Below are 20,581 nucleotides of genomic sequence, written 5' to 3'. Positions count from 1 at the left end.
GGGTCCAGTTTCTCTAAACGGAGGAAACAAATTAAACATTTTTACTCAGCAAAAGCAGCTAGAATAGTAGGTCGAGCCACACTACTAGAGTTGGGCAAAATACAGGAAACCTTTTCCAAAGGTGTCTGGGAAGGGCCAAATCGTGTCAGCGCTTGTGGAACTGCAGCGACAACCTTCTCCACCAATTCCATCTCTCACAGGCGGGCTTCCCTTCCCACTTCCAGTTCCATTTTCCGGCTGGGGATTTTTCATCTCAGAGTTTGCTTGCCAATCGTGTGCCTTCTCTTGGGCCTCCATTTGAACTTGTGCCAATAACACTTTTTAATGAGCCTCATCCCAGGAGTCGGCAGAGCTCAGTGACGGCGGGTCATGCAGAGGTCGTGTTACCTTAGCCTCGGGTAAAACTGGACCGGTATACTCAGTCTTCACATTCTCTTCCACCTGGAGCCAACAACTTCTGGTACTGAACCTCCAGTGTAGTGCTGTCCACAGAAGAGGCCAAGTTCCACCAGAATACCTGCCACTACACTTTTTCATTATTTAACAATTGCCTTGTTACCGGAAAACTGAAGAGAAGAGCCGTTGTGAGTAGATCATCTTTCTTACATACCTATAGCTGATCAAGTCTGAGATTGTCAAAAGGCATACTTCTGCTGCACAAAACTGCAAATCATACAAAATCACTCTGGCTAGTGTGGCTCTTGGACAACAGTGCAAATAGCAAAGCAACCTCTGACTAAAGATGACCCTCTGCTAGGTCTAGGGGTTTTGAGGGTCATAAACATGAGGCTAGTGTGGATGGTGTGGTGGGTGGAGACAGTGATTTAAGGATGCGGGCAACTATACTGCAACCATGGAGTGTATTAGACAACTTTGCACAGTTTCAGAGTGAAAGGTTGGAGCACTCCCAGTGAGAGCGCCATGGACAGCACCAACGACAAGCTTTAAAACCAACATTTCTGCATATGTAAACCACCATCAAAAGAAACCAAAACATCTAGACTGTAGCTTCCCAGTGTGCCCAGCGTAGCGTCCATGATTCCCTAGGTTTAAAAGCTCGCAACTTAACTGGATAGATTCTGCTAAATTAACCAACTAGCTCTTGGAGCAGCACAAGAAAATCAGCTCCTACATTCAGAGTTGTTCATATTTGTATAAGCATCAAAACACAATCAGCTGTGTAAGTCAAGTGATCATACAAAACTAGCAGCTATCACAGGGGGCGTTTTAATGGCAGTGTGTTTGGATTGGCAGAACAAAGGTTGACCAAAAAGCTTGAGCTAATTAGAGTGACGAAGACCAGCATCCCTGTGTGTCTAGGCCTCATGGTCATTAACTTAATCGCACCCCTCCTCCACAGTATACACACGCGCACGCACACTTGCTGGAGGAGAGGCAATGTTCCAGGCATATGCGCTTACGCTAACCCTTACCCTGGTTTGTCCCACTATGATTGCCAGGTCAGGCCAAGAGCTCTACTATGACGACTGTTCACCCATTCAAGGAGAGTTCCAGTCCAGAATCAGGTGTTGGGCGTTTACCACCATAGACTGGAAGGGTTTTAGACAAATTGCAATGAGGAAGCGTGTGATAAATTAAGGATCAGAGAAGCATCAGAGGTAGTGAATAGAGAGTAAACTCATGCTCAGACTTGCAGGTCAGCCCCCATTGAAGATCGAAGATCAAAGCCATATAGAAGACGCGACCGGTGACCACGAGTCAGCTCAGAACTCCCGAGTTTTCACCTCATGAGCATCTCATGAGCTCGTCTTCAGCTCATCACCTGAGCACCAGGTGGAACGGTTCAGAGCACTTTACCACATGCAGCACAGCAGCCACATTGCGGGCTATAATAGAAAGTCTGTTTTTAGTGTGTTCATTTTTGGAGTGGCTCGCTCTGTCAGACTCCACCCTTCTCAGTTACACTTTAGCTGGGGCACTGCTATATGGTGTAAAAATATCAGTGATGATTACAGTGCTTTTAATCTCTCTCTCTCCCCCTCCCCGTCCCCCCCAAGGTGATGAATATGGATGGCTCGGTCCGGCGGATCTTGGTGGAGGACAAGCTTCCTCACATCTTTGGCTTCACCCTGCTGGGCGAGTACATCTACTGGACAGACTGGCAGAGGCGCAGCATTGAGCGTGTGCACAAGCGCACGGCCGACAGGGAGGTCATCATCGACCAGCTGCCAGACCTCATGGGTCTGAAGGCCACCTACGTCCAAAAGGCTTTTGGTGAGTGGCCCATCATCCTGGGAATTGTCGGCAGGGCATGCCCAGCTAACGTTTAAACAGAGACGACCAGCTAGTCTCATGTGTGGAAGGAGTTTTGAAGATGTCTTTCCCGAGGACACGGACCTTGCGGAGCTGAGTACCCATTAATAATAATCTCCCCCACCCCCACCCCAGGCACTAACCCGTGCGCCGAGGGTAACGGCGGCTGCAGCCACCTGTGCCTGTACAAGCCGCAGGGTGTGGCGTGCGCCTGCCCTATCGGCCTGGAGCTCATTGGCGACATGAGCACCTGCATCGTGCCTGAGGCCTTCCTGCTCTTCTCCCGCCACACGGACATCCGCCGTATCTCCCTGGAGACCAACAACAACAACGTGGCCATCCCGCTCACTGGCGTCAAGGAGGCGTCCGCGCTCGACTTCGATGTCACCGACAACCGCATCTACTGGACCGACATCACACTGAAGGTGAGAAGGAGGAGGGGGAAGACGCTATTGCGCAAGGAGCCTGCCTGTTTCTCCTGACTGGCTGGCTCCCTGCTCAAAGCGTGCTTCAATAATGGGTTCCCTGGAGATGCCTATTTGGAAATAATTGATGGCTTATTCTTTCCCCATCTCTTGCTGTTTCTTTTTTTGTGTGAGAGTGAGTTAATCTCTCTCTCTCTCTCTCTCTCTCTCTCTCTCTCTCTCTCTCTCTCTCTCTCTCTCTCTCTCTCTCTCTCTCTCTCTCTCTCTCTGCGCCACATTCTCCTGAATTCCTGTCTAGCGCCTCCCCCTGCCGGGAGTCTTGCATGGTGTTTTTTCTCTTTCTACTGTCTACTTGCCACATTGTGCAGTGTGCTACCGTGCCACGGTAAAGCCGCCAGGCAAGCTGTTTGGGTAAGAGCTGGAAGCGGGCTCTTCAGTGATGCACAGATGCCCTCCACTCCTGTAGAGCTGGCTGGGACCCTACCGCTTCTGTAGGGCTGGCTGGGCTGATGCCATAGACACCAGGTGGTACAGAAACACTGTACCTGTATCCAGCACTTGCCTGGCCGTCTTTGCGGGTGTACAAGAGTTTCAGCCTGCCATCTCTAGCGCAGCCTTTCCAGGTCTCCTAGAGAGAGCTTTAACATTGCAGTGTTGAGGTTTGGCGTCCAAAGCAATTGTCTACCTTTCTTTTTATTTACAAGTAGATTTTTCCATTATTTAGTGGTTTAGTAGAAGTATAAAAGACAGAAGCAGTAAACATTTGGACGTTGCTCTCATTAGAGAGTGTGGGAGAGTTTAAGGACATCTTAAAAGTGATGCAAAAATGATTCAATTTCAGACATGGTGCAAATAGTGTGAGTAACAGACTGCATTTGGGTCTCTCTCTGTTCTGTGAATGTTATGATGTTTTGAGTGTTTTAAAAGGTGAAGTGTGTGTGTGTGTGTGTGTGTGTGTGTGTGTGTGTGTGTGTGTGTGTGTGTGTGTGTGTGTGTGTGTGTGAGAATGCATGACCTTGCTTAGAATCTTCCAGCAGCAGTGGTAGTTCCCTTCTCAGAGGTTTTGTTTTCATTCTTCTAATGAGGTGTCTGGGTCCCTGCATGTGCCTTAGACTAAACTTGGGCCTTGCCTGCCTTCCCCCTTTTTACAGAAGAGGAGCGTTTCACCCTTAAAGGGGCAGCGTCCCTTTTTTTTTTTTTTTTTTTTTTTTTTTGCCTTCTTTGGCCTTAATCATCGTGCACCTGTAAGACCTCACTCTTCAGGAAACGAGCATGAGTCCACTGCGTCTCGTTCCGAAGGCACTCGCACCCTCGAAGCAGCGTGACTCTTTGCACTTGGTAACAGGTCTGGCTTTACATACCTCATTAACATGTCTCACTTTATCCCCACCCCAACCATCAGACCATCAGCCGGGCGTTCATGAACGGCAGCGCGTTGGAGCACGTGGTGGAGTTCGGCCTGGACTACCCCGAGGGCATGGCTGTGGACTGGCTGGGCAAGAACCTGTACTGGGCAGACACAGGCACCAACCGGATCGAGGTGGCGAAGCTGGACGGGCAACACCGGCAGGTCCTTGTGTGGAAAGACCTGGACAGCCCACGAGCCCTGGCCCTGGACCCGGCCGAAGGGTAGGGGCCGTCTGTGTATGCACCCACCTGACTGATTGCTGGACAGTATGAAAGACTGGACTTCTCTCATCTCTCTCTCTCCCTCTCTCCTCTCCCTCTCTCTCTCTCTCTCTCTCCCTCCCCTGCTCTCTTAGCCAAAAGTTTAAAGAGTTTATAAGCTCATTGTTTTCAGATAATTGCAGTCTGGGTTCCAATAGGCATTCTAAATGAGCCTGGACTGGAAGGTCTTGACAGCATGTAGCGTCTTTGTCGTTCTCCCTCTTTTGTTCCTAGTGAGCATAATGATCGGTTTACCAGTGCACAGGTTATTAAATGGCAACCAAGGCCTCTTAAAAATATTCCCCAAAATTAGAGCTGAAGGATTAAAGGCAAAATGCCTCTCACAAGGAAAGAATTACCTCAGTTCCTCATCCAGCAGGGGCTGTAAATGTTACAGCCACGCTGGCCTGTCAGTCATTGTATTGCATGAGTCTTCTTTCTCACAATTACCACTCTGTCTGAGGAGGTAGAAGAGGCAGGTGTGGTGCATGCTGAATGCTCTCAGTGCTCTAGGTCTGTTCGTGTGTGTGCACGCGTATGTGTATGTGGGCTCTTATCACAGCCAGAACGTACAGTATGACCCCTCCATGTCTCCCGCACTTTGTCCCCCTGCAGTTTCATGTACTGGACAGAGTGGGGTGGCAGGCCCAAGATCGACCGAGCGGCCATGGACGGCACGGGCCGCATCACACTGGTGCCCAACGTGGGCCGCGCCAACGGCCTCACCATCGACTACGCCGAGAGACGCCTCTACTGGACCGACCTGGACACCACGCTCATCGAGTCCTCCAACATGCTTGGTGACCACCCGCCCGCTTGCTCGTTGCAACATTGCCCGGCTGTCTTTCTTTCCAAGATTCTCTCTCTCTCTCTCACATTGATTCCTGTGTAACGGCCTTTTCTGTGGTCAGCACTATCAAATGCTTTCTGCAGATCTGTTAAATAGATTGCATTTGTTTCAGCTGAAATCAAAGTTCGTACACAATGTACAAAATCTCATGTTCTCGATTTTTGACGTCTCCGTTTGTTATGGAAGCCGTTAATATCTAATCACACATTATGTTAAAAAAAAAAAAAAAAAGGATGTGGTCCTTTTGCCTGTGTAGTTCCATTTTTGTCCTATGCTCACATTCATATGAGCTTCATTTAGTGATTTTAGTTTATATAAAGCCAATATGTCCTCAATTAGTTAGGTCTGCTGTGCTGCTGGAGCTGGTGGAGGGAGGGGGGTGGGGCTTCAAAGGGCAGTTTAATAGCCCAGAAAGTAAAGCTGTTGGCACTGACATGCTGCGAGTCTGGGCCTGGATCTGGGCCTCTGGCACTCGGCACTCCTACAGAGCAGGACTTCTGTGCAAAGTCCATATACCCACCTCAATCTCTGGTCTTAACAAAGGCCCCATGTTATCTCAGGACAGTCACTGCATTGAATGGTGCAGTGGCCATGAGGGGAGCGTGTTTTTCAGCGTCGATGTTTTATTAACGATGTTTGTTTTTGTTTGTCTGCAGGTCTGGAGCGAGAGGTGATCGCCGACGACCTGCCTCACCCGTTCGGCCTCACCCAGTACCAGGACTATATCTACTGGACGGACTGGAGCCAGCGCAGCATCGAGCGGGCCAACAAGACAAGCGGGCAGAACCGTACGCTCATCCAGGGCCACCTGGACTACGTCATGGACATCCTGGTGTTCCACTCATCACGGCAGGGTGGCTGGAACGCCTGTGCCTCCACCAACGGCCACTGCTCGCACCTCTGCCTGGCCGTGCCCATCAGCAGCTACGTGTGCGGCTGCCCTGCCCACTACTCGCTCAACTCCGACAACAAGACCTGCAGTGGTGAGCCGCTCACGCACGCACATGCATACAGACATGCATACATCGGTTTTATGGAGAGGATTCATTAAAGATCTCTATCAGATGTTTGAAAGCGTGGTTTGGCAGTCAGTCAGTAACTTGTTTTTCCCCCAGCCGACAGCAAAGAAGACTGAAGCGATCTACAGTTTGGCTTGTGAGAATTCCCGTCGCCCTGTTCTCGTTGCCTCTGGGCTTCCTGCCCCAGACTAGCTGAGCCGCGCAGGCTGCTAGCCCCGCTAGCCCCGCGAGCAGGCCGGGCAGCGGGCGGCATGCCACTCCAGGCCCTCTTCCCGGCGGCAGCGGCGAAACGCTTCGCTGACCGGCAGCGGTTGGCCACTTTCCTTTCTAAAAGCTCCCGCGGTCAGCCGGGACGCTGCCAAGCTGGCGAGCGCCAAGAAGCGAAGCTTGGCACGGGCCACCCCTCGCCCATCCGCCGGCTCCCACACTGCGTCAAACATAGCAAAACCACTCCAGCATCACGCTGAGCCTCTCTCCAGGGGTGGCTGCTCACACACGTGCGGGTGTTTACCATAAAGGCTGCCACAGAGACGTATGAATGTAAACAGCCATGCTATAAATCCAGATGGAGAAAGACAATATTCACCAAAAGCTTTTTCTTTCCTTCAGAACCCGTGGTACTTTTTTCTTACTTTTTTTTTTTTTGTTGCACGTTTAAAACAGCATTTAAGCTGAAGTCTTCCCATCGTCCACCTAGATAATTGGGTCCAGAACAAACCTTGCCTCTCGTAAACTCAGCAGTTCTCTTGTTCAATAAAACATGACCGCTAAGCTTCAGCTGGTTTCTGCTATTGCAGCGACAAAACTAAGACTAGCATTTACTGTCATCTGTGATTCCATTCCATGCAGCCAGAAGTGGCTAACAAAACACCCTGCTGCACAGCTCCCGCAGTGCTACGGCCAGAATGGCTGACAGCCCGCCCATAGCTGGCATCCGTCAGCATTGTGCTGGGGTGTAATTTGCGATCGGAGACTCAATCTCACAGCGCTTGACCATGTCAGGCCTGTCCGAGTCCCATTAACCCTGTGGCCACCGCGCAATCGGGACTAGCTGCTCCAAACCTACCAGGTGCCTTTTTAACCCTTTCTCCCCCACCTCTGTCCTCGTGCCTCCATCAGCACCCACCTCCTTCCTGCTGTTCAGCCAGAAGATGGCCATCAACCGCATGGTGATGGATGAGCAGCAGAGCCCGGACATCATCCTGCCCATCCACAGCCTGCGCAACGTGCGCGGCATCGACTACGACCCGCTCGACAAGCAGCTCTACTGGATCGACTCCAAGCAGAATGTCATCCGCCGCGCCCAGGAGGATGGCAACCAGGTAGGCACGCTCAAACCATCCACCACCACCAGCCTTCCAGGCTTTAAAGTGTCCCCACATCCTCCCCCAGACAGAACCAGGCCCCTAATCGTGTAATGGCGAGAGTACGTTGTCTCATACTCACTCATCCTCGTCACACCCCCTCCCCCCCATCAGAGCATGACCGTGGTGTCCAACGCGGCGGCCGGTCACAGCCTGGGCTTGCAGCCGTATGACCTGAGCATTGACATCTACAGCCGCTTCATCTACTGGACCAGCGAGGTCACCAATGTCATCAACGTCACACGCACAGACGGGTCGCGGGTCGGAGTGGTCCTCCGCGGAGAGCACGACAAGCCCCGGGCCATCGTGGTGAACCCAGAGAGAGGGTGAGTGCGTCAGGGACCCCTGCGATTTGCTACATGTCGAAAATAACCCCACAATCTCGGGTCTCTTAACCAACTCGACCATCAACCCACCCCCTGTTTTTTACTCACAGAGAGAACAATGGTTCAGGCTCCTTGTGTTCAGGAGGACTTTGAGCTAGAAAGTTGCTTTTAATCATTCGGATGTGGGGTTGTATTTAGTAACAGAAGGGCATAAATCTCTCCATCTCGCTTTCTCGAGTGAGTTACGCTAAATAACTTTGGGCCGGAATTGCAGGGCTGGCTATTTTAGCCCGATGATAGAATGTATATTTAAGGTTGTGTTGTGGTTCTCTGTTGAAATAATGTCTGTTATGGGTCTGAAAGGGCAGAAAGAGGAAACATTTACAGGAAAGTGCTGGATTTGCCTGGAATTGTACTTGGAACGGTTGCGTTCTTTAAGATGGTTCTCTAAGTAGACCTAAAGGCCTAAAAATATAACTCTTGTAAGCATAGTAAGCATACTATTTCTTTCTGGAATTCATGTGCATATAATGTTTGCCTTATGATCCTTGAACAGTTCAAAGGTTTGCCTCAAGCTTTCAATACATAGTGTTGCACCCAGATAGGCCGAGCGGCAGGTGTCGCAGCCGCTCTGACCATGGCCCGGTGGTTCGGTCTTCAATGTCTGACAGCAGTGCCGTCCACCTGCACAGGTACATGTACTTCACCAACCTGCAGGAGCGCTCACCCAAGATCGAGCGCGCCGCCCTGGACGGCACGGAGCGGGAGGTGCTGTTCTTCAGCGGCCTGGGCAAGCCCGTCGCCCTGGCCGTCGACAACGAGCTGGGCCGCCTCTTCTGGGCTGACATGGACTTGCGGCGTATCGAGAGCAGCGACCTCTCCGGTGAGTAATGATATTTGCTGATTGCTGATTGCACACCATGAAAGATGTTTGCTGTTTTTGATGTTTGCTGATGGCCATTGGACAGTGCACACGCATCACCTGTATAGACACTGGCGGGAAGACCAGTGTTACAAAGTTGAGACCTGAACAGCATCACTGTTTCTGTTCTGTCCAGCAATGCAACAAACACAAGGCAGCAAACAGATTAAAGGGGCTTCTCAGATCCCAGCCAGTGGCCACAGCTTATTCTAGGTGCATATTTTAATGATGGTAGGATCGTTGGTCCATTTGGATCATCTTGAATGGTCACAAAGTGCTATTGAAGGGTTTCACCTTCACCACAGGCTTCTTGCTCAGTGTGGTTTGGCTGAAGAAATGGGTCCTTTTGCAGTCAGTTTAATTGGACCGTGTATGCATAAGCTCTCACTGCTTGTAAAGAGCTGCAGGAGAGCTGCTGCCCTCTTCATGAGGTCTGGCTCGGCTTCAGGCACATTTTAGTCATTAGGCTCATCACGCAAAAAGAAAAAAAAAAAGATCCCCCTCTGCTGTAACACATTAAAATGTAATACGAAAGGCTCTCTGCTGCCAAAACACTGCAAGTCACTTTTTTCGCTTGTCCAAACCTATATCCTTTCTCATTTGGTTGGTCCTTTTTGTCCTTTGACACTTCCCGTCTGCGTCCCGCATGCCTGTAAGCCAGTGGCCCGTGGAGGTTGCTTACCTCAACCCCCTGACCAGTCCTGACCAATCACCCGCTCTCTGCTCCACTGCGGCCCCTCCCCACCTCCAGGTGCCAATCGGATCGTGATCGAGGACTCCAACATTCTGCAGCCAGTGGGCCTGACTGTGTTTGGGAAACACCTCTACTGGATCGACCGGCAGCAGCAGATGATCGAGCGCATCGACAAGACAACACGCGAGGGCCGAACCAAGATCCAGGCGCGCATCGCCTCCCTGACGGACATCCACGCCGTGCACGAGCTCAACATGGAGGAGTACAGTAAGTCCTGCCCCAGTCAGGCTTCTTTCATTAGCTTCATGTGTGGTTTTGAACAGTCTGACTCATCTGACGATGAGTCAGCAGTGAGTAGAGTTTGTTTATTTGAGAAATTGTTAGTGTGCTTAAGTAGGCAGCCTCTTGAGGTCCTGATCTTGCCAATAAACAAGATATCACAAGCGAAGCACAGCGTTTGTCATACGGATCCAAGGCACGGGACAGATAGCAGCCTAATGCTAGGCTTCATCTGCAAAGGAGAACCAGTGGTGGAGCTCTGCTAACAGATCAGACCAGGACTAGGCTACAGAACGGTGTCCTGAAAGGCTACATGTCCATCTTTTCAAGCGAGACGTTTCGAGACACGCAAAATGCACGCTGCACGGTCTCCCCCGAGGCCTGACGTCTCGGGATGTGCTTGACGCGTGAACCGACCGAACCACAGGGCCAGGCGGCGGGCTGGCATGTGAACCTCCCGCCGGACACTCACCTCTCTGCCTGTGTCCCACAGATAAGCACCCCTGCACGGCAGACAACGGCGGCTGCTCACACATCTGCATCGTGAAGGGTGACGGCACAACCCGCTGCTCCTGTCCCGTCCACCTGGTCCTGCTGCAGGACGAGCTCTCTTGTGGAGGTAGCGTCTGCCTGGCCCTTATTAACACACACACACACACACACACACACACACACACACACACGTCTCGAACAAGAGTACAAAATGCTTAGCAACATTTGTGTCACAGCAGCGCAATCCAGCAAAGAGCAAACTTTAAAATGGTGTAACATTTTAATAAAATAAAAATAAGGGGTGCATCTGTTATTGCATTCCTTGGTTGTACATATAATAAATAAAATGTATATTTTTAGACTATATTAAATGAGTCCAGATAGTGTCTCCCATGACCCGCCACCACTGGCCCGTTTAACCCCTCACTCCCCACCAGAGCCGCCCACGTGCTCGCCCGAGCAGTTCTCGTGCACATCGGGCGAGGTGGACTGCATCCCGCAGGCGTGGCGCTGCGACGGCTTTGCCGAGTGCGACGACGAGAGTGACGAGCGCGACTGCCCTGTGTGCTCCGACGAGGAATTCCAGTGCGACAGCAAGCAGTGTGTGGATATGACGCTGCGCTGTAACGGCGAAGTCAACTGCCAGGACCGCTCGGACGAGAGCAAATGTGAAGGTACTGCCTCCCGTGCGCTTCTCCCGCACCACGCAGCTTTACAGCCGCTCTAGGGTGGGCTTTGACAGAGAAGCTAGAGCAGCAAGGCCCTCTGTGCTCCTGCCCATCTGCTGAAGGTCATCTAAAGAGCAGATGCTTTAAGAGACATTTAGACATCCTCCTTTCCATAAATCCCGATTGCATCATTTATTCATAGTCTGTTGAGACCCAAGAATTCATCTAGACACAAACATTTAGACACACACACGGGGAGGGCAGGGCCCGTCGCTCTGCTTCGGCCACTAACGCTCTGGTGCCCCTATAGATCAGTGCCCCCCGGACCAGTTCACCTGCACCAATGGCCGCTGCATTGGCAAACACAAGAAGTGTGACCACAACATGGACTGCACAGACAACTCGGATGAACTCGGCTGCTGTGAGCTCATTTTCCTGCTTTAAGGCCCTGGTAACACCTTATATGTGTGGGATGTACATAACACATCCATGTCTTTACACGACGCGTCCGTGTTCATATCCACATTTATAGGCAGTGTTTTACATTAGAGTAATGTGTCTTTTCGTTTTCAAAATTTCCATATCGAAATTGCATTAACGCAATCTCTTCTGGGTGTTATGAATGTGTTCAATACCCTCCATGTAAAGCGTTACCTTGGCTCCACTGTTACCAACCTCAAGTGCGAAGATCAGATCCTACCAGGCTAATCGTCCGACATGCTTCACAGCGCTCGGTACACAAGGAGCGCCCCAAAATTTCTGACCCACGGCTCTCTCTCTCCCCCACCCAGACCCCACCGAGGAGCCTTCTCCGCAGCCGACCAACACCATCGGCTCCATTGTGGGTGTGGTGATGACGTTGTTCGTGGTTGGCGCCGTCTACTTCGTGTGCCAGCGTGTGCTGTGCCCGCAGATGAAGGACGACGGCGAGACCATGACCAACGACTTCGTGGTGCATGGGCCCTCCTCCGTACCCCTGGGCTACGTGCCACATCCCAGCTCTCTCTCAGGCTCCCTGCCAGGTTCTGCTTCTCCTACACCCCTTTCTTTTATTAGCACATGGTCCTGAATACATAAACTTAGATGCCCATTTCTCCCTGGATGTGTGGCTAAGACTTAGATGACACTCCTCCCACTGTTTTGCAGGCATGTCTCGCGGGAAGTCCGTGATTGGTTCGTTGAGCATTATGGGCGGGAGCAGCGGCCCGCCGTATGACCGTGCCCATGTAACGGGAGCCTCCTCCAGCAGCTCGTCCAGCACCAAGGGCACTTACTTCCCTCCGGTATGTCTGAGTGCAGCCCGGTGTCAGTCTCACACACACACACACACACACACACACACAAAGCACCGCACCGCACCTTTACAGTGCCCTGTTGGCTCTTACAGACATCACCCCCACTGCCTTCTCTCTCTCTCTCTCTCTCGCTCTCTCTCTCTCTCTCGCTCTCTCTCTCTCTCTCGCTCTCTCTCTCTCTCGCCCACTTTAAAGCCAGACCTTTCCTCAGCTAACTTGGCTCACAACGCAGGTCCTCAAACACCAGGAAAACGAACTAAAATGGCAATAACACGTGACACTTTTTTCAGCCCTCGTTCACCCGATTTCCAAAAATGAGCCGCTGATTTCAAACCGGGCCGTAACGGGGCCAGCCAATGACAGCAGTGTGGTGGGCAGCTGAGGGCAGGCGTGTGCAGTGCCACGCTCAGCCTCTGACTCACCCTGGCTCTCTCACGTGCACGCATGCCGCTCATGCGTCAGCCCACACGCTCTCCTCTCCACTCCAGCCGCGGCTGGGTGGGCTCCCCTAATGGGTGCTGCCGAGCACGGCTGTGCCGTTGTCGCGCCCTTGACGTGACCGCAAACCATCCAGAACAAACGCTTTTATGATGTCCCGAGGCCTGGCATAGAGAATGCGTCACGCTCTCTACACCAGCTGAATAACGGCTCCCCAAAACCCCCGAGCAACCCCCATAATGGACGGCGTAAAGCAAAACAGCTTTTTTTTTTCTGTGTGTGGTGGTTTAATTTTATGCGTGCCTTATGAAGTGCAAGTGCCCCCAGAGCACATGACTTAATGCTGTTCCCTTTCTACCCCATTTCAACCTCCTCCTCACCTTCTCCAGATTCTGAACCCACCCCCGTCACCCGCTACAGTGCGTTCCCAGTACACCGTGGAGTTCGGCTACTCATCCAACAGTCCATCCACGCACCGCTCATACAGGTAGCCCGACGCCAGCTTCCCCAGCACTGTGCAGGGCCACGCCTGCAACGCACAAAGGGCCTCTGCGGCTCTGTGCCGTACAGAGCGGTTATGACTACTGTCGGCACCTCGTTATGTCAGTATTTCAAAAGGGCAGCTAAAACTAATAAATCCTGTGTTCTTGTCAGGAGCAATATCTAGTATTTATGTGTAGAGTCTTACTCAAGCTAGACAGCTTGATGGAGCTACTCTTATAGAACATGATGAAAGCGAAAAAATCCTTTTTTTTTTTTCTTTTTTTTTAATTCTTTGAAGCTTGTGGCTTTTTTACATCGTTCACCGTGTCAATGTCTTCCCCCCCCCAACAGCTACAGGCCTTACAGCTACCGTCACTTCGCCCCTCCCACAACGCCATGCAGCACGGACGTATGCGACAGCGACTACACGCCGGGGCGTCGCACCGCTCCGCCCGCCGCCACCAAGGGCTACACCAGCGACCTGAACTACGACTCGGAGCCCTTCCCTCCACCCCCCACGCCTCGCAGCCAGTACCTGTCGGCCGAGGAGAACTGCGAAAGCTGCCCGCCTTCGCCCTACACGGAGCGCAGCTACTCGCACCACCTCTATCCCCCACCTCCCTCGCCCTGCACAGACTCATCGTGAGCCCCGCCGCGTGTGGACAAAACCCCGCCCTGCCCGCTGCCACTCCCATCGGTGTAAATAGCAGTTGTGCGTACAAAGACTTTTGTGAGAAGAGAGTGACTGATGCTCACAGCGGAAGGGGTTGGATGTCCTGTGTGGAGCAGGAAATAATAGAAAAGAAAGACACTTTGGTGTGCCCAGTTGATCATTGTACATTAAAAAAAAAAAAAAAAAAAAATCATATTTATATATTTTCTATACGTTTATTGGTTATGCCCTAGAGCTTTGTATTATTAAAAGAAATTTGTACATTTTTTTAAAAGAAAGTTTTATTAAATTCACACAAACGTTGATATGTTGCCTTAATCCAGGAGTTCAGAATCAAACTACCTTCTTTACAAGACTGAAGGACTTTTAAGAGACATGGGTCAGAACTGGGTGGTTACATTTCCGATGCCAAATAATCCAAAAGTGTTCCAACCTGCTCTACGGCCCACGGAGAGGATGGATGAGGAAGGACACCGGCTTCCTCTGGTGGCTCTCACTGGTACTACATGGCAGCTCTGTAGATGCTGGGCAGCCATTTTGTCTGAGGCTGAATTTTGAGCTAGAGCTACTGATCACCCAGAATGTGGTCCACCTGGAGCTCTGCTTGGAGCTGGAAGAAGAAAACGGTACTTCTGTTTTTCCACCTCATTCTTACTTCCCGCCACACTTTTATTTTGTAAAGGCTCAACGCGGCTCCCTAACACTGGACGAAGTGGAGTGGACTGCAAAGCTATCAGGACTAGCACTAATGGAAGAAAAGGGCAGACGGCCAGAGAGCTGGGTGCAAAAAGTGCTGCTGATGCAGAGCGGCTTCCAGTTTCCCAGAAAGGTTCTGGGTTTGCCACTGAGCCCATTAAGCAGTGGCTCCATTTTGGCTCCGAGCATGCTCCAGTGCAGGCTCCCCCATTCAGCTCTTGCCATACACAAGGGGAGACGGGGTGACGCAGCACCCCGCGCCTGTGGTTCGATGTTTCTGCGGCCTTGAGCAATCAACCAAAACCTGTGTTTGTGTGTGTGTGTGTGTGTGTGTGCGCGTGCGTGCGTGCGTGTGTGTGTCACGCACCAGGGTACTTTATCCCTGCAGCCCTCTGCCATTCGCATTCATCTTGCTTTACAGGGGAGAAACAAAGCAACATCCTGTAAACAATCAAGAACAACTTAATCCATCGTGCCTGACCGGGTATTACAGTCTCTCAATCATTTTGCTCCCCCCCCCCCCCCCCCCCCCCCCGAATACCAGTGCCCACAAAATGTCAAGATATTTTTGTAACACATACTGTGTAGATACTGTATTTATAAGCTATAAAAATGAAAACCATTGAAAATCTCTTCATGATATCCTTGCAGTTGTCTATACTTATGCCATGTGCTTTCAATACTTGCCTATTTTTCTATGAAATAGCTGAGCTAAAAGGACATTGACAGTCCCTGAAGAACGAAGGGACACGAAGACTACAAATCCAGAAGTGCCGCTGCTCCATTCCAAAAAATAACGGCTTTCTGGGAAACCAAACGGTCTGGGGTGAAATCCAGTTGCACAGATAACTCTGATTTAACTTTGTGGCCATTAAGATCTCTCCAGACTCTGATTAACATGGCGGAGGAGAGTCATTCAGAAGTACTTTTCTGTCCTATAGGTCTGAGATGCCATCATCCCACTCAGACGCAGTGTGGGGCAAGCCTTTGTTTTTCTCATCTGTTATGTGACCAGAGAAGTACACGCCTGCTCTTACTCCCTTAACCCATGTTAGCACAGGACCTACATGGATTAATCTCGCAAACGTGCTTTTTCTTGATGGCAGTTCAAAAAGGCTTGGATCAACACCATTTCTTTATGTTCTGTGATCCAAACAACTTTTTAAAATCCTGAGAGCCGAACAGGGGCCTGTTCTGTGGATCGCTCTTCGAGACTGTGACTGTCTTGTCTTTTGCAGTTGTTGAAGCCCATGCTTTTTCTCAGCCTCAGCTTTCCCAAATAAGGGATATGCATCAGCACAAATTACTGCCGTTCTTGCTTTACAAACCACGTCTACCTTCTTTGCCAGATTGAAGACCTGTGCCATTACTGAGCCGCTTGCATGGGGTTATGTTTGGAGGGTGGAGTTGTCAATGCAGATGAGAGGTGTTTATGCTGTATGGTCAGGCATGTAGACGATCAGCACACGTTCAGGTCAGCTCGCCCTCTGGTCTCACAAGGTGTTCACTGTAGCAGATTTCCCATTTTAATACATGATGAACGGTTGGGGTGGCCCAACTAACTAGCTGCTTTAGAATCGTTCTACTTTTCTCTTAAGTTAGACACACTAACTGTGCCATTTCTGTGCAGAACACTTCATGTCTATAGAAGTTCACCTGGTTCCTGTTCTGATCCTGTGGGCTTGGACTGCGAACGGGCTTACTCTCTTGACTTTTTTGAAAAATTTCTACATTCTCAATCACCCTGCTGCCTTTTCCCAGGGCCCATCTCCACTGCATCTTCACTGTGATGCACGTCCGAAACAATCCGAGACCGCCTGTGGCGGTACAATCAGAGATGCATGGCAGTTTGCAGACGTGCCCCAGTTTCCATGGACCTCCTTTTTAAATGGTCTCTCCCTGCTGCAAGGGTTTCTGGGTAGTCCCCCCCTCTGTCATTGGTCATATGGCCACCATCCGGTCAAACCAGCATTGATGTCGGGTGATGTTTTCATTCTTCTTACTGCACTTTACAGCACATCTGCTTAGTTACTAGTAAGGCAACACACTAATCTAAAAACTATGTGCACGTGTGTGCATATGTATCTCAGAGGGAAAGTATAGAAAAAAAAAAAGTTCTTGAAAGTATGAACGTTTAATTTGCTGCCGTCATGGATTTTATGTATGTAAGTAGCAATGTGTCATGGGGGAAGGGTTATCAAACTTTGAGGGGCTACCAAAGGTATGAAACATGATCAGGATCTGATGTTGCCATTTGACCTGTTACAGAACAGTTACAGTTCTGTTGGATGGAAGCAAGGGCCTTTTCTCAGCCTGTGAGGTCAAAGGCCAATGGGTGGGGGTGATGAAATGATGGCTAGAGAGTAAGTATGCTGCCATGGACAGGGAAACCATTAATAGCACTTTGGCTTCTGGATAGAGGGTAATGGTTGGAGAGCTAGATGGACAGAAGAAGACAGGTGGGCCTGTTGTTTAATGTAAGGTTTTATTTTCTTGTCATTCATTGTTTCCTTTTGATACCATGGTGCTTTGCAAGGATGCATTTAGAGGTGACCAACATTTGGTTAGTCATAATTCATGTAATTTCCACAAACTACTTTTTGTACATTGATCACTTTACATGTAAAAACATTGTATAAAATGGACATGTACAGGCCATTCAATATCAACTATAAGCTGATGTAACAATTGAAATGTTGATTTTTTTAATAAAAATGAGTGAACAACTAAAATGTGAGGTTTTTTTACTGCCTTGGTTCTCAAACATGGATCAGAATGGAATGCATGGGTATTTCTCCTCAGTCTGTTAAGCACCGAAGAAATAAAGCGGGGTGTAAAAATCTAATGAAAACTAAAATTATAGGTCAATTTACAACGCATCTTCCATGACCGCAGAGAAACCCATTTTGCAGCTGCAGTCACCAGTACAGCATGTTTCTATTTGTCCAGCAGAGGGCGCTGTAGCCTAGGCTGAAAAATGTTTCACTGCCACCAGTTCCGGTCGAGACACAGGTGGTGATTACTTTTCCAAGCTGCATTAAGTGTGTTCCTTTTCTTCCATCTTGCTGCCATTTACAATTATTTGAATTTGTGACAATATGATGAGAACTATAGCGTTAGAGAGCTTTCACTCCGTAATCAGCGAAGTGATGTTGGATCAACGAGACAAGTAAGAAGGATGGTTTTAGCGGTGTTTGCTTGTAGTTGATGCTCTGGTATGTCATTTTATTTAAGGTGATCAGAGCACAACAATGCGGCGGTCTCTCTGTTTGTATCTGTTGACACAGAGTTTGTTTCGTTTGTTTTTATAATTGGGGAGAATGCAGCCTTCAGTGTATTTGAAGAATGAACATAATTATAGTCTGTATGTGCCCCTTTTAAAGTAGGATTAGTATAGGATCGCTTGCTTGCGTTCTTTGTCTTCAGTAGCCCCCTCCTTTCCTTCGTACATGTTCGTGAGCAGACAGGACCCAGGAAGGCCCCACTTTTTGGTTTTTCACTGTGCTGTCAAAAATAATAAAAATGACGTCAGTGTTGAGGACAGGCAAAGGTAATGGGGGAGGGGGGTTGCTCATTACTTTCCGGGGTGGGTGGCGGGGGGGGGTAGTGCTGCTGTTGCTAGGCGACCGCTCTATCGGAAGACGGGGTATGCACCCCGTGTTTTGTGTTTTTAAGACCTCCCCTTTGCTTTATTTTGAAGGCTGTATTGTGAGATAACTGAGGAAAAAAGGACAATGTCAGTACTGCCCTGGTATTTACTGCAGAACGATTTTTAAGGCTAAGTGCTTTATATCTGTCCTTGACAGTGTCTCTCTCGTACTTCCAGACATGAGCAGTACGGGTAAATGCACTAGTTTTAGTTTGACTGTGCCTGTATGTGAGTCATGCCAGTTGCCGGTGTCAGTTTCAGTTTTTATCTGGTACTGTGGTCTGGTGAGAGAATTTCCCACTTTGAGCACCTGATGGCTTCCATTTTCTCGCTGGCTCGCTCTTTGTCTGCCTGAGTCTGAGTGGTGTGGCGTGCAGCTGGATGCTCTGAAACTTCCATGATGCAATTCTGGCCCGTGATGTTAAGGTGACTTGCCAGTTTATCAGGTGGATTTATATTCTAGCCATATTATCGTGGGTCAGCGCTGTCTACTCAGAAGTTAAGTCAATGATGGTCATTCGTCTTGTTTTCGGAACAGTCATGACTGGATAGTATATGTAAATGCGGTGTTAACTCGCTGCGCTAAAATACACCTGCACTAAATTTGCATTTTATCCTAAATCATGCCAGAGCAGCAAAATTGGTTCTCCTCAGTTTGTTTTCTGTTTCATCATCTGTATACAATTAGTTTTTTAGTTGCGAACTTTGCCGTGATGCTCACTCAACAGTAAAAATGTGTCTTTTGAATAAATTCGTCAGTTAGCTAAATGAGTGTGCATAATTTTGTTTATAACTTGCATGTGTAACCATACATAGTTCGGAAAAATATCATCCAATTCACACCGGTTTCTTGCAGTAACATTTACCGTCGGACAGGTTCAGGTGTTTGCTGTTAACTTCACGTTAAATCTGGCGCCAGGTTTAACGAATTCTGACCATAATGTACAGTTAGAAGTATCTAGCCTTTTGGGGATTCTTTTGTCAAAGCCATGTCACTGGTTCTAGTAGTAATGGATTACAACTATATAGCCAAAAGTATGTGGACACCTGACCATGATACTTATGTAAGCTTGTTGGACATTCCATTCTACAACCATGGGCAGTAATATGAATTTGTAGACCCTCGCATTTTTGCAGATTTATACAGCCTCCAATCCAGATTTTAGAGTGTCTTTGTGTATTTGTACCCATTCAAATAAGCATTTTTGAGGTCAGGCAGTAATGTTGGACAAGAAGACCTGGTTCGCAATAATGTAAAAGTTCACCCTAAATTTGTTCAGTGGGATCAAGGCTCTGTACAGGCCACTTGAGTTCCTCTATACCAAACTCATCAATCCATGGCTATTGCTTTGTGCCCAGTTGCACAGGCATGCTAGAACAGGAAAGGGCCTTCCCCAAACTTGCCACAAAGATGGAAGCAAAGAATTGTCTAAAATGTCTTTGTATGCTTCATTGGAATTGAGGTGTCTAGCCCAAACTCAGAAAACGGCTCCAGACCCTTATTGCTCCTACGCTAAACTTGACTGTTGGCATTCTAGTAGGTAGTATTCTCCTGGCATCCACAAAACCAAGATTCACCCGTTAGCCTGGCAGATAGTGAAGCATAATTCATCACTCCAGGGAACATTTTTCCACTGGTCCAGAGTCCAGCGGCGGTGTGCTTTACACCATTCCAGCCGATGCTTGGCATTGCACAGAGTGATCTCAGGTCTGTGTGCAGCTGCTTAGCCATGGAAACCCATTTCACGAAGTTCCTGAAACACAGTTCGTCTGCTGATGTACTTTCCAGAGACTGTTTGGAACTCTATAGTGCATCAAAAGACTTTGAGTTTGCGTGGTCTACCACAACGTAGCTGACCTGTTGTTACTCCTAGATTCTTCTTTCACAACAGCAGCACATACAGTTGACTGGGACAGTTCTAGCAGGGTAGAGATTTCACAAACTTGTACAATAACGGCATGTTTAAAGTCACAAATACTGTCAGTGTTTGTCTATGGATTTTATACACTCCATAATTAGGAAGTGTCTACATTTTTGTCCATATAGTGTACAGCTGACACTGTATGCATGCTTTCTTTTTCATCTTCATGAAAACACATGGGCTAGATTCAAAATTGTTTCCTATTTCATTACTACATTTGGTGTTAAAAAAAAAAAGTTAAGACTAGGATCTGCACGGCCATGGAAGCAGGGAGCCATTTCACATTCAGATAGACAACTCTTTCTGCAGCTCTCTCGCTGGACTGTGTCCAAAAGCAAGCAGCAGTTTGGCCTTTTTTAGTATTTAAGGTCAACATGGATGCAGTCTGTTCCAGAGTCGCATTTTGACATTCTTTAGCTGTAACTCTTACAATAAATCCATGTG

The 20,581-nt window shown here is 49.1% G+C and overlaps 1 protein-coding gene across 1 annotated transcript in view; it reads left to right on the top strand.

Annotated features, from left to right (window-relative positions):
* lrp6 (low density lipoprotein receptor-related protein 6) overlaps positions 1-15,206 on the top strand; it is a 45,423-nt gene extending 30,217 nt beyond the window's left edge. The window contains exons 8-23 of the mRNA XM_027024261.3: positions 2,019-2,235; positions 2,410-2,699; positions 4,102-4,328; positions 4,983-5,167; positions 5,874-6,200; positions 7,356-7,558; positions 7,715-7,926; positions 8,619-8,809; positions 9,600-9,809; positions 10,315-10,440; positions 10,751-10,987; positions 11,292-11,402; positions 11,773-12,003; positions 12,128-12,264; positions 13,104-13,201; positions 13,549-15,206. Coding sequence (XP_026880062.3) covers positions 2,019-2,235; positions 2,410-2,699; positions 4,102-4,328; positions 4,983-5,167; positions 5,874-6,200; positions 7,356-7,558; positions 7,715-7,926; positions 8,619-8,809; positions 9,600-9,809; positions 10,315-10,440; positions 10,751-10,987; positions 11,292-11,402; positions 11,773-12,003; positions 12,128-12,264; positions 13,104-13,201; positions 13,549-13,843 — 3,297 coding nt within the window. The 3' untranslated portion in view covers positions 13,844-15,206. The remainder of the gene's footprint in view (positions 1-2,018; positions 2,236-2,409; positions 2,700-4,101; positions 4,329-4,982; positions 5,168-5,873; positions 6,201-7,355; positions 7,559-7,714; positions 7,927-8,618; positions 8,810-9,599; positions 9,810-10,314; positions 10,441-10,750; positions 10,988-11,291; positions 11,403-11,772; positions 12,004-12,127; positions 12,265-13,103; positions 13,202-13,548) is intronic.
* The last annotated feature ends 5,375 nt before the right edge of the window (positions 15,207-20,581 follow it).

The sequence above is a fragment of the Electrophorus electricus genome, chromosome 4 (genome assembly GCF_041902795.1).
Source record: "Electrophorus electricus isolate QZ-2024a chromosome 4, ASM4190279v1, whole genome shotgun sequence".
Lineage (NCBI taxonomy): Eukaryota > Metazoa > Chordata > Actinopteri > Gymnotiformes > Gymnotidae > Electrophorus > Electrophorus electricus.
This window is presented reverse-complemented; position numbering and strand designations above follow the sequence as displayed.